General features: G+C 48.9%; 1 protein-coding gene across 2 annotated transcripts; it reads right to left on the bottom strand.

Annotated features, from left to right (window-relative positions):
* Positions 1-6,532: 6,532 nt before the first annotated feature.
* Positions 6,533-12,909, bottom strand: LOC123124210 (glutamic acid-rich protein). Of its 2 annotated transcripts, XM_044544871.1 has the most exons (3): positions 12,720-12,909; positions 7,157-7,213; positions 6,562-7,056 (listed from the first exon to the last, which is right to left on the bottom strand). In XM_044544871.1, exons 1-3 carry the CDS (start codon positions 12,877-12,879, stop codon positions 6,767-6,769), a joined length of 507 nt encoding a protein of 168 aa, XP_044400806.1. In that variant the 5' UTR covers positions 12,880-12,909; the 3' UTR covers positions 6,562-6,766. The 2 variants fall into 2 exon arrangements, with proteins under 2 accessions (XP_044400807.1, XP_044400806.1); XM_044544872.1 differs by lacking the exon at positions 7,157-7,213 and having other exon boundaries at positions 6,533-7,056.
* Positions 12,910-14,164: the final 1,255 nt, after the last annotated feature.

Here is a 14,164-nt window from a genome sequence, read left to right as displayed (position 1 = left end):
ATCTGTTTCCACGATGAAAGGCTGAGAGAAGTTGGGTAATGCTAGCAACGGGGCTGTGATGAGCCCATGTTTAGGCAACTGAAATGACTCTTCTGTTGCCTGAGTCCAAACAAACGGGGCTCCCTTTTTGAGTAGATTGAACAAGGGCCATGCCATTATCCCAAAGTGGCGTACGAATCGACGGTAATAACCGGCCAGCCCGAGGAATCGCCGCACCTCTTTAGCATCAGCTGGTGTAGGCCACTGCGCTACTACTTGGATCTTGCTAGGATCCGTGGCAACCCCTTCCGCACTGATGACGTGCCCCAAATAAGACAGCTTCTGTTGGCTAAAACAACATTTTGAAGCCTTGAGTTTCCACTGGTCTCACTGTAGGAGCTGAAAAACTTGTTTAAGATGGGTTGTATGATCTTCCAAGGTGCGGCTAAAGACTAGGATGTCGTCAAAGAATAGCATAACACACTTGCGAAGCAGAGGATGCATAGTATCAGTCATTGCACCGTTGAAAGTGGACGGACCTCCTACTAGGCCCATTGAGAGTACGACGAATTGAAAATGTCCCGAGTGGGTCTGGAAAGCAGTCTTGTAATCGTCACCCTCGGCTATTCTGATTTGGTAATAACCCGCTCGGAGATCGAGTTTGGAGAACCATACTGCCCCATGAAGTTCATCAAGTAGCTCTTCAGTTACTGGAATTGGGAATTTAGCGACGGGTGTCATTGCAATGAGGTGGCGATAGTCAATACATAAACGCCACGTGCCATCTTTCTTCTTAACCAAAATAACCGTGATGCAAACGGGCTAGAGTTGCGTCTGATAACCCCCTGCCTAAGCAACTTAGCCACTTGCTCCTCGATCTCAGTCTTGTGCTCCGGCTTGTGACGATACAGCCAGATGTTGACGGGTTGAGCACCGGGTACCAGAGGAATATGATGATCACAGCTGCGCTTTGGTGGTAACCCTGTTGGTTCGCCAAAAACTTTTGAATACTGCTCCAGTACTGCACGGACACACTCAGGGATGACCTCTTGTTCCTCCCCAGTTCCCACAGTCACTTCGTAAAGCTGAACCATATGCGAAACAACCCCTTGACGACATAAACTGTTCAGTTGCATGATGTTAATGACTTTGCAAGAAGGTGTAGATGGATGCCCCTGAAGATGGACAGTGCCCGCAGCCTCTGGAATTGAGATATGCTTGCCCTTCCAGTACACCGTCATTGGGTTGTGCTCCTCGAGCCAGTCCATTCCCAGAATTGCGTCTTACATTCCCAGAGAAAGAACTTTGAAGCCTGTGGTGAATTCATGCCCTTGCGAAACCCACTTGTAGTACGGAATAGCTGCTACACACCGCAATTCACCGCCACCAGCAACCTTGACGCGTCCAGCATGGGTCAACGGAGCGACCCCTGTCAGTTGGGTGGCCAGTTGAGCGTCAACAAACGATGTACAGCTACCGGAATCCACCAACATGAGGATCTCGTGCCCCTGCAGCCACGCGTGGAGCTGAAACGCCTTGGGCGACTTGTCGCCAGTGAGTGTGTGCTTGGAGATGGCCATCCCTGCCTCTCGCGATGGCTGTTGCTCTCCATCGAAGATGGAATCGAGGCCGAAGAGCTCCAGGAGCTCCTCCACTACGTGCAGCTGCACCGTGGCAGGACACGTACGATCGTGGCCCCACTGCTCGCCGCACTTGAAGCAGAGGCCGCGGGCGCGACGGTATTCACGAAGAGCTTTCACTTTGTTGTTGTCCGCGCGAGCACCCTCGATGCCGCGTCTGTCATTTGCGCGGCGATGGCTGGCTGGGGTGGAGGCGCCGGCAACGGCAGAGCCCCAGAGCGTTGCCCTGTGTCCAGCGAGCGCGGCGCCGGCGGGTGCGGGAGTGGATGATGCACCCCCTGCCACTTCCTCTTGAAGGAGCGCGAGGGAGTAGCCGGTGTCCATATCGGGTGGTCGCTGCACCAGCACCACCGCTCGGATGTCAGCGCGGAGTCCCTCCACAAAACGAATAAGGTAATAGTAAGGGTGAATTCCATCAGAATAAGAGGCCAAATGATTAATAATAAGTTGCAATTGCTCAATATAGTCAGCCACAATAGATGTCTGCTTAATGGTGTAAAATTGGCGAATGAGTAACTGGTGGCGATCGCGCCCGAAACGAGTGCATAATAGGCTAGAGAACGACTACCAATCGAAGCCTGCAAGCTTCTTCTGGATCGATTGCAGCCATATGGTGGCCGATCCCAAGAAGTTCAAGGATGCCATGGGTACCCAAAACGAGGAATGGATGTTAAACATAGAGAAGTACTATTCACAGAGAGTTTTCCAGAGTTTGGGGTTCTCGCTCGTGAATTTGGGGAAGCAAATGGAAGGGTGTGCCTGTCCCAAGCCCGCGAGGAGCTGGCTAGCATGAGAGAATGGCGAAGCAGCGGGAATCAGGGATGGGGATGCGGGGAACTGACCTATGCCCGGGAGGGGCACCAGCGTCATTGTCGGCGCCGACCCCCGGTGGATGAATGTGTCGCCGTGGTCATCAGACTCGTGAGGCAGCTCCTGCGCGTTGATGCCGGAGCCGAGGAGGCTCTCGGCCGCTGCGAGGGAGGGGGTGGGGGCCGACGCCCTGATCGCTGCCACACTAGGCGGCGCCGCCGCAGGCGCGCGCCCTTGCTGAAGATCGGCCACCGCAGTGCTCAGATCCGCCACGTGGCGCTCCATATCAGGCCGCCACGCGAGGAGATCGTTGACCTTGGCGGTGTTGGCATGCACAGCCGATGTGTTGTTACGCAGCTCGACGCGGAACTCGTCCATGGAGGACGTGAGCTTGTCCATGTACTCCTTCATGGTGGGATCCATGGCCTTGATCTGCAGCCGAGCTTGACGAAGACAGCGGGTCTCGACGAATTGCGCTAGATCACGCGCGGAGGAAGAGGGGTGGCTGGTCCCTGATACCAGATGTTAGGAGCAGAATAGGTTCTTTGGATTACAGCGGAGAATCACTCTCAGAGTACAAATCGGTGGCTATTACAGGCAAATCTCACGAACTGGAGCTAGGGTTCATGCGAGAGGAAAGGGGAATGGCGAAGGGAAGCCGGTGCCGCCGCGGTGATCCACTGGATGATGCGTCTGGGTTGAGTGGGTGGATAAGTAGGTCAGCTTCTGGGCTGGGCCGGCTCACACCCACACTGGCCCAAACACTCTTGAGTTGGCCTTGCGAGCCCGCGCTGGCCTGATTGTCGTGGGCGAGCCAGGCCCGTCACTGCTTGGTGGGCCAGGGGTGCTGACACCCTCCCTTGTAGCCCCTACTTCCCTCTGTAGACAACCCCGTCGAGGCGCGACGCATCACATGTCGCCCGGTTCTCTCCCGCAGTCGCCACGCCCTCGCTAAGTTGACAAGGAAAGATGTACACTCACCAACAGGATGAGCCTATACCTCCACATCGCTGGCAAATGGGCCCTTAGAACGAGCCAGCCCATGCAGCGCACCTGAGATTTCGACGACCAGGTCAAAATGATTGTGAGGGAACGATTCGACGAGACCTCCTATGTGACGCATTTTTCGAACGACTGGGCCGGCCCACCAAGCCGCTCTTTGTTTCGTTTCCTGCGAACAACAGGAATCTATCCCACAACCGCACAGTACAACCGCAAGCCATGAGCCACTACACCACACACAACGAACTGAACATAAAGGTGCAGAAATCTATAAGAACCGACAGCAGCGTTGAGATTTGGCAAACATTTTGAAACCATTTCAAAAATTGCAAGCAGTTCTAAATGCTGCAGTTTTTGGAAAAGTGGAGATGTTTTGTAATTCTGATTGAAAATGAAACAGGAACAAAATTTGCAAACCCCGAGTAGAATCCAAAATCACGAACAATTTTCAGTAATGTTTCTGAGAAACAAAACAAATTACGAGAAACCCAATTTTTTTTTTAAGATAGCGAAGAGTTTTAAGTTAAAAAAAGGAAACCCGAAACATTTTTCAAATTTAGCACCAAAAAAGTTAAAATATGAACTTTTTTTAAAATGCGAAAAAATTTATATTGTATGCTTTTCTGGAAACTCGAACAAAATTGTAAACATGGGAATATTTGTTGAAATTGCAAAAAAAATGTTGGAATCGCAAAAGTTTTTTGAAAAATGAAAAAATTTCTGAAATTGTGTACAAATTTTGAAAAAGAGAATATTTTTTGAAATTCCTGAACATCCTTTTGAAACATGAACAAATTTCTAGAACTGTGAATATTTTGATAACGAGAACACTTTTGGAAATTGTGAACAAATTTTATAAATGGAATTTGAAATTCCTAAACATTTTTTGAAAAATGAACAAATTTCTAGAACTGTGAAAATTTTGAAAACGAGAACATTTTTGGAAATTGCGAACAAATTTTATAAATGTGATTTTTTTCAAATTGTGAACAGATTTTGAAAATATAATTGTTTCTGAAATTCCTGTACATTTTTTTAGCATGAACATTTTTTGGAAATGTGAAAAAATATTTAAAAGAAGAACATTTTTCAAAATTTCAACAAAAGCATTTATTGAAAGCATGAACATTTTTTGAAAATCATGAACATTTTTAAACACCCGAATATTGTTTGAAAATTTCGAACAAAAGCATTTGCAACATTTTATGAAAACAAGAACATTTTTTGAGAATCGCGAACATTTTTAGAATTTATGGAATTTTTTTGAAAAACAACCATTTTCAAAATTTTGAACATTTTTTAAAGGCAAGAACAATTTTCGAACATGAACTTAGTTTAATAAAGATAAAAATAACCTTGAAAAGGAAAAAAGAAACAGAAAACAAAAAAAGAAACATAAACACAAAAACAAAAGAAAACAGAAAAACCAGTAAAAGATAAAAAAACGGTTAAGGGAACCTTCTAGAAGGTTACTAAAACCGGTTGGCTGGTGGCAGTTCACGCAAAAACTGGCCTGACCCATCGCGTCGCGGCTCGGTCACTCGCTTGTGCGAAGCACCGGCAGATATCCCGGATTCGATAGCGCCTCAATCGCTTCCTAGGCGATTTACCCTAGGGAGCTTATTGATATAGTTGATAATTATAGAAACTTCATAAATCGAATCATGAGGAAATGTTTCTTGCAATGTGGGTTCAATAATAAAGTGATAACATGCACATGGTCTGTAGTAGATATCACCACTTATAGTAATCACCGATGAACATGAAAGTACTTGCGACTGTATTTCTCTTAAACAAGATTTGATGGTTTGATACGCTCATCTAGAATAATCTTGTGGTCAAAAGGATTGCCGAGTTTTCTTTCTTCCGCTGGAAGAACGAGCCTTTGGCTAGTGTTTCTCGTGCTTCCCGTCGGTGCCGCCGCCGGTCTACCTCGTCTTTCATGGTCTTAGGGTCATGGAAGCGTGGTGGATCCCAGCCCTAGCTGGCATGAGGGATTCGTTTTTTTCAAGCTTTTTTGAATTTTGGTAGGGTTTGTGTCCTGCTCAGAGAGGCGAGGCGGCGGCGGCTCTCTGAAGATGGAATAAGATTCTCACCGCCAAGTTCCCGTCCCGATGGTGTTTCTAGTATCGTTGGAGGGCGTGTGGAGGTTTGTCTCCAGCGGATCTCGCAGAATTCGGTCAGTGCTTGTCTTTGGTGGATCCACATGGATCCTGTCTCAGCTCGTGTGAGCTCGTGTGTCTACAAGTTGGATCCTTTCGACCTACGCTTCTCTTTATCGGTGACGGTTGCTCTTCTGGTGTGCTGGTCCTATGGGGTCTTGACATGACGACTTCCCGATTGTCTACTACAACAAGGTTTGCCCAGCTCCGATGAGGGAGGGGCGAAGACGGCGGCGCGCCTTCGGCACTCGCTGCAGTTCTCGTAGTCGTAGCTAGATGGTTTATGGATCTGAATATATTTTTTACTTCTGGTATTCTTTGTACTATCTTGATAGTTGATGAATAAATCAGGAGTTTTTCTTAAAAAAATCCCCAATCCGCCACCCCGCGTCCGTGCGCTCCGCCATCCACGCCTGTCATCCAGGGCCGATGGACGCGCTTCGGCCGAGGCCTGCCGTCGCGGGAGAAGACAGGAGGCGAGGACCCGCCGCCTGCCGGGCGGGTGGCTGCGGCTAGGGTTTCGCCCGAGCAACCCCCCGCCCTCTGGAACATGTTGAGCTCGAGGATACCAAGGTCAAGGGGTCTTGTGTATTGCTGATGCCTCAGGCCGTGCTGTATTTTTTCTCCTCCTTTAGGCGTTGTGGTCCTTTTGTCTCTAAGTTCTCTCTACTTCACCGAACTCTAATGTTGTGATTGTAGGTGGTCAGGTTTTCACCCGTAGCGAGAGCTTCTATGGCTATTCTCGGTTGAGCGATTAATGGAAAGGGGTTGCCCCTGTTGGAAAAAGGAAAAGCTAGTTTGTTTCTTTGGAAATCAGCAAGTCTGTTGGAATCAAATAGTCTGTGGAACACAGGCATACATCGTAATAAGAATGTTTACTCTGCAAGTGCAGAGCATCATTATTAACTCTCTTGGGTTGTTTATTCAGGACAGAATGTGTGAAGCGCATAATTACTCGACAAATGAAATATCCCCAAATTAGAATGTTTCACTAGCATACTTTAGACAGAAACATAGTGATACACGGACATAAATAAATTGGCATGCGTACGTGCATGCAGGGTTCAATACAAACACAACAGACTTCTGGGTAGATAATATAGCTGCCCAGAAGATGCATAAGACTTCTTATTACCAGCAAATCATCTACCATGTCTTAAGCACAACTTGGAGCTAGCTGAGGTCCTCGCCGTTGTCATCGTCAGTCTGGTCGCCGTTGTCGTCGTCAGTCTGATCCTCCTTTTTCTTGTCACCGTCTCCGTCAGCCTCCACCTCCTCCTCCTCATCCTCATTGTCAGCCTCCTCTTCATCCTCCTCCTCCTCCTCCTCATTGTCAGCCTCCTCCTTGTCAGTCTCCTCCTCGGCGTCTATCGAGAAGGGGCTGTCTGTCGAGAAACTGCTCACGATGCTACTAGTGTCTTCATCCTCCACCACATTATCTGTGATGTTCAGTGTTACAATCCCTGCAGGTAGCACACAGTACAGACCAAAATTAATTCGCAAGTCCAGTCAAAGTTAAGAAAATTGCACCTAGAGATAACAAACACGACGCGCCATACGTACACTCATCGTCCCAAGAGGTAGGCTGCACGTTCTCAAGCCGCCGGTTTTTCAGCTCTTCTGCATGGTAGCAAGTTAACTATAAAGTGAGCTCGGAACATGAATTGCTCAAAATAGTTCTTTTTTTCGTTTCTTAAAAGAAATCCAAAAAAACAAAAATCAAACTTGTGCACATTGTCAAACGAGATATGTACGAGGAGATAGATAAGATAGATAGCCGTATGGTAGTTTAAATTCTGTATTCGGTTGTAACTATACTTCTTATCTCCTGTACTTCTTCTCCCTCAAGTCATGTATCTCCAACAGAATTGTACGCGTATCAGAGACTCGCAATCCCCTATATAACACGTACCACGTCCCCCTCGAAGGGTAAGACGTTTCTGCCCCGCACATGGTATACAGAGCCTTCTCTTCCAATCTCATCTAGCCTAGCTCATCGCCATTAGTGCCCTAGCCATGCCTTCCTCCGGCTCCTCCCACCCAAACCTCAACCAACAGGTCACGGAGAAGCTTACCCGCACGAACTATGTTCTATGGCGCGCCAAGATCGTGCCGCAGCTGCGGGGCGCCGGTGTCTTCGGCTATGCCGACGGCACCACACCGGAGCCGGCCCGACTCCTCGTCACCAAGGACAAAGACGGGAAGGAGTCCTCGACGCCCAACCCTCTCCACCCAATCTGGGTACGGGAGGACCAGCAGGTACTTGGTTATCTGCTCAACAATCTGTCCAAAGAGGTTCTCGTGCAGGTGACCGCGGTCACCATGTCGCCCGCGCTCTGGGCTGCTCTGGCGGGCATGTTTTCGTCGCAGTCCCTCGGCCGGGTGAAAAACATCCGCACGGCCCTCATCAACGCGCAGAAGGGGAACCAGTCCATCGCCACCTACTTCGCCCACATGCGCGGCCTCGCGGACGAACTCGCCGCGGCCGGCAAGCCTCTGCAAGATGATGAGCTTGTCTCCTACATCCTCCATGGGCTGGACATGGACTACCAGCCCCTGGTGTCCGCCCTCGACGCCCGCATCGTGCCTGTCTCCCTCGACGAGCTCTTCTCCATGATGAGCAACTTCGACCAGCGCGTTTCCAGTCCTCGGGCGGCTTCAAGTCGTCGGCCAACGCCGCCTTCCGCGGCCGCGGCGGCGGCTCCTCTCATCAGCGCGGATCACCTCGCAACAGGGGCAAGACCTCGGGCGGGGGACACGGCAACAGCAACTCCAGCACTCGCGGCGGCGGACGGCCCTCTTCTGGCAACAACAGGGGCCGTCGCGGTGGCTCCACCAGGTCACGGCCAGATGCACCTCGCTGCCAGATCTGTGGTAAGCTAGGGCATACTGCCAAAGACTGCTGGTATCGCTACGACGACGACGGCGACTCCTCCCAAGACAAGGACAAACTTGCTGCTGCTGCGGATGGCTCCTATGGGATCGACACCAACGGGTACGTCGACAGTGGCGCCACCAACCACATCACCAACGAACTTGAAAATGTGACAATGAAGGAGAAATATCGTGGCAAGGATCAAATCCACACAGCTAGTGGTGAAGGTATGAGGATTAACCACATTGGTCACTCAATTTTTCATACCCCCCTAAGAAAAATTCATCTTAAGAAAATCTTGCATGTTCCTAGTGCCAATAAAAGCCTTCTTTCTGTTCATAGAATTGCTCTTGATAATCACGTTTTCTCGAATTTTATCCATATTTCTTTTTGATCAAGGATCAGGCCACGAAGACAATCCTCTATTGAGGTAGATGTGTTCGAGGGCTTCACCCGTTGATTCCGGAGCGCACAAGATTCAATAAACAGGCTTTTGGTGTTGTCAAACTCTCGTCAACACGATGGCACGATCGTTTAGGACATGCTTCTTTTGCTTTAGTTGAAAAACTTCTTAAGAAAAATAAGCTCCCGTATGTTGGTGAGCGTAATGTTGAAACTATTTGTGATTCCTGTCAGCGAGCTAAGAGTCATCAGCTCCCCTATCCAATTTCTACTAGTGTGTCTACTCAACCATTGCAATTGATTTTTTCTGATGTTTGGGGACCGGCCCCTAGCTCTGTTGGTCGGCACACTTACTACGTAAGCTTTATCGATGACTATAGCAAGTTTTCGTGGATCTATCTTCTTAAAAAAAGATCCGACGTTTTCCAAGTGTTTAAAAACTTTCAAGCACTTGTTGAGCGTAAATTTGATTCCAAAATCATCGCTGTCCAATCCGATTGGGGAGGGGAATACGAGAAGTTGAACTCCTTCCAAACCCTTGGCATCTCACACCATGTGTCATGCCCCCACGCTCACCAACAAAACGGCTCAGCTGAGCGCAAACACTGTCACATTATTGAAGTTGGCCTTGCTCTCTTAGCTCATGCGTCCATGCCATTGAAGTTTTGGGACGAAGCGTTTCTTACTGTTGTTCACATTATCAACATGCTCCCTAGTCGTGTCATAAATAATGAAACTCCAGTAGAACGCCTTCTTCATGTCAAACCTGACTATTCCACTCTTCGTGTGTTTGGGTGTGCGTGCTGGCCTAACCTACGCCCGTACAACACACGCAAGCTCATGTTTCGGTCGATCCAATGTGCTTTTCTTGGAAACAGTGCCCAACACAAAGGTGTAAAGTGCCTTGACATCTCCACTGGTCGAGTCTATATATCACGTGACGTGGTTTTTGATGAGACCAAATTCCCTTTTTCTGATCTTCATCCAAACGCGGGTGCTCTACTTCAAAAAGAAATTCTTTTGCTTCCTCCAAATCTCTCTGGTTATGATCAAGGGGGTGTTGATGATTGTTGTGATCATATGTCGGCTAACCCTCTTGCGCATGAGTCATCTGATGATGTTACAGGAGCACCACACTATGGAAACAGAGAAGAAAATGGCGAAGAAATCAACCCAAACGGTGAAGAAATCCATCCAGATGGGCCTCATCACATGTGTTGCGGCGAGGGGAGCATATCCCCCTCGGGATCGGAGCTGCAGATGCCCAGGCAATCGCCTCTGGGATCCGTGCCAACGACCAGCCGCACGCCCGCGCCAGATGCACCAGGCGCGGTCGGTCGCGTGGGCGCCAGCAGCCCGCTGCATGACGTGCGGCCCCTCCGACAGGGCGAGACGCGCCCTCCAGCCCGCGCCGGTCTCACGCTGCCACGCGGCAGCGCGACAGTGGCCTGGACTGCACGCGCTTTGCAGACCAGCCGGTCTGCTACAAGCGGCGCGGCCTCACGCGTCAGGCGGATGCGGGGTCAGCCCCTGATTCAGACGGGCCTGCGCAATCACGAGCTCATGATGAGCCGGCTGGTGCCTCCGGATCGTCTGCGGCTCCTGCGGCGTCTCCCCCACCATCGCCTCGGGCCACAGCCACAGAAAATCCCGTGCATCCGAAACCGAAAGTGGCGGGCAGATCTTCCTCGGGTTCTGCTGCTGATCTGGCTCCTGCGGGATCTTCTATGGCTGCAGATCCTGCTGGTTCACCAAAACGCCGCACAAGACTGCAGCAAGGTTTGATTCAACCGAAAAGTTACAAACACATAACCAAATATGGTCTAGTTTGTTCCACAGGTGAACCAGGTGGGCCCAACACAATTGAAGAGGCTCTCGGTGATGAAAAGTGGAAAAAGGCAATGGTAGAAGAATATAAGGCACTTGAAAGAAATAAAACGTGGCACTTGGTTCCCCCAAAGCAAGGTAAAAACCTCATTGACTGCAAGTGGGTATTCAGAATTAAGAGAAAGTCTGACGGAACCATTGATCGCTATAAGGCTAGACTAGTTGCAAAAGGCTTCAAACAACGATATGGCATAGACTACGAGGATACTTTTAGTCCAGTTGTAAAAGCTGCTACCATTCGTCTCGTATTGTCTATTGCTGTTTCCAGGGGATGGAGCCTTCGACAATTAGATGTACAGAACGCGTTTCTTCACGGTGTTCTGGAAGAGGAAGTGTACATGAAACAACCTCCTGGGTTTGAAAGCAAACATACACCCTCCTATGTGTGCAAGCTAGATAAAGCATTATATGGACTGAAACAAGCTCCAAGGGCATGGTATTCCCGACTCAGTGAAAGATGCAGACACTTGGCTTTGTTCCTTCCAAATCTGACACCTCCTTGTTCATTTATAACAAGTTCAACACCTCCATGTTTGTTCTCATTTATGTTGGTGATATTATTGTCACAAGCTCATCTAATGAGGCAATATCAGGACTCTTGAAGGATTTAGGTGCTAAATTTGCTCTCAAGGATCTAGGAGAATTGCATTACTTCCTAGGAATTGATGTGAAGCAGCACAAGGATGGGCTACATCTCTCTCAAGAAAAATATGCAACAGATTTGGTAAGGAAGGCAGGTTTGCAAGATTGTAAACCCACACCCACTCCTCTCTCTAGTACAGAAAAATTATCTCTTACAGAGGGAACACTTTTGGGTCCAGAGGATTGTACAAAATACAGAAGTCTTATAGGTGCACTTCAGTACTTAACATTGACTAGGCCAGACATTTCTTTTGCTGTCAACAAAGTATGTGAGTTCCTACATGCACCCACCACAGTTCACTTGACTGCAGCCAAGCGCATTGTCAGATATGTCAAGTATACTTTGAATGTTGGTCTAAATTTCAGCAAGTCGCCCTCTACTCTTGTCAGTGCCTTTTCTGATTCAGATTGGGCAGGATGCTTGGATGACAGACGCTCCACTGGTGGCTTTGCAGTATTTTTTGGACCCAACCTTATATCATGGTGCCAGAAAACAAGCCACAGTGTCCAGGTCAAGCACTGAAGCAGAATACAAGGCCTTGGCCAATGCAACAGCAGAAATCATTTGGGTACAGAGTATCTTGAAGGAGTTAGGTCTGGAAAGCTCTCAAGCTCCATGCTTATGGTGTGATAACCTTGGTGCCACCTATTTGTCTGCAAACCCAGTATTTCATGCCAGAACAAAGCACATTGAAATAGATTTCCATTTTGTCAGAGAAAGAGTTGCTGATAAACTCTTGGACATTCGTTTCATTCATTCACGGGATCAAGTGGCAGATGGGTTTACAAAAGCTTTGCCTACAAGGAGTTTCGAAGATTTCAAGCATAATCTCAACTTGATGAAGTTGTGATTAAGGGAGGGTGTCAAACGAGATATGTACGAGGAGATAGATAATATAGATAGCCGCATGGTAGTTTAAATTCTGTATTCGGTTGTAACTATACTTCTTATCTCCTGTACTTCTTCTCCCTCAAGTCATGTATCTCCAACAGAATTGTATGCGTATCAGGGATTCGCAATCCCCTATATAACACGTACCACGTCCCCCTTGAAGGGTAAGACGTTTCTGCCCCGCACACACATGACCAAGTATTACATTTAGTCTCTAAATCTATGCAAGGTTATGCATTCCATGGCCATATGGGAAGAGAAAAAGGGAATCAATGTACAAAATGCTGCTATTCGGTCAATCTATCTTGTCTTTCTTGTGAAGAGAACACAAACTTATCAAGCATATTTTCTCACGAAGAATTGCAGGTACGTAGTATAAAACCATAGTTATGCAAGAAACTTAATCAAACAAGAAAGATCTCACTTACCAGCGGTCAGCGCACGTTTCTTGCCCTTCTTCTTGCCTTGGTTGTTTCCACCGGATGAACCGCCACTGTTCGTCTTCTTCTTCTTCTCTTGCCTTTTTTCTCTTCTCAAAGCTAGCTTTAGTGTTGCAATGTATGTATAGGTACAGTGCGCAGTCCCCATTCTCTATCCTTTTATAAGAGGCTGATACAGCACACATGGGCTACGGTTAACTCGGTGCAGTGCACACAACATGCACACATTAAAATTGATACGCCCACGTCATGAAATATTTTCTATCCAGTCCCGCACATGAAAACTGTAGCATAGTACACGTCAATCATGCAGCGCAAGCACATGCAGTCTTCATTGCATCGTAGTACAGTTTACTAAGGGCATCTCGCCCACCCAAAACCCTTTCACTCGACCGCACCCTTTCCTACCCAAAGCGATGAGCGCCGCATTCATGCTGGTCCAGAGTGGACGTAACCTCTCACTAGAGCTGGAATTGAAACACGCGCCGGCCGAGAGCCTCGCCCGTTGCACGCGTCTTCGCTCCGCATTGAAACATCATCCGTCCATCCGCCTACGCGCATTAAACTGACGCGCCTGCTGAGGAACCTACTCTGGGGCCCCGAGCGCCACACATCCGTCTGCATGCTGGCCGGCATTAAACACCTCACCTTGGCATCCGCCCGCTATTTAAATGTGGTCAGGTGTCAAGCAACAGCCGCAGCACACCTCCGCTCTCCATCTCCTCTTTACAGGAGACATGGCATGGCCTCAAGCTCCAAAGCCCTGTGAGACAGCCTCTCCGGTGAGCAGAAGAAGGAACTCTTCGGCATTGCAGCCGACTCTGTGGCCCGTCGTGCCAAGCGGATACTGGCTGGCTTGCCTGCAAGCTCTCCAGAGCTGGCACCACCGCTATCGCCGGCCTAGGATGACATCACCATGGGCCGTCCTAGCCCGTTCAGGCTGTCCAATAAGCTGAGAAAGAAGGCATGTTTGTGAAGGTTGATGTGACGGTGGAGGAATTTGACTGGGGAACCAACGAAGACGTCGCCAACTCCGCTCGGATGCGCCCCGCCACCACGATGACAAAGTCAACACGTCTGCGGCCGCTGCTGATACTGAGGAAAAGTAGACCATGGGAGACCGCCGCCGCTTGGGTCCCAGGAAGGCCAACACCACCGTCTGGTCGGGTTACACAACCGGTGACTTTTGTTGGGTTACACAACCGGTGACTTGCCCGCTTCGTCGGGGCGTATGCGACTGTCTTCCCCAGCCCAAAAGCCAACCATTGATCCGGTCATCCCGGAGGCAGAGGCTATTCTTCCCCTCCCGCTGAAGCATCTAGCTCTGGGGCTGACGATGGTCTGGTGAGCTTGTTGGCGGACATGGGGAAGACATTTCTTGGGAATAGCCTAGCTTAATCTACTATAGTTTAGTTGAAATATGTCCAAAATGT

Source organism: Triticum aestivum, chromosome 5D, assembly GCF_018294505.1.
Source record: "Triticum aestivum cultivar Chinese Spring chromosome 5D, IWGSC CS RefSeq v2.1, whole genome shotgun sequence".
In the NCBI taxonomy this organism is placed as follows: Eukaryota; Viridiplantae; Streptophyta; class Magnoliopsida; order Poales; family Poaceae; genus Triticum; species Triticum aestivum.
Note: the sequence above shows the minus strand (reverse complement) of the source record. Positions and strands in the feature narration are given on the sequence as shown.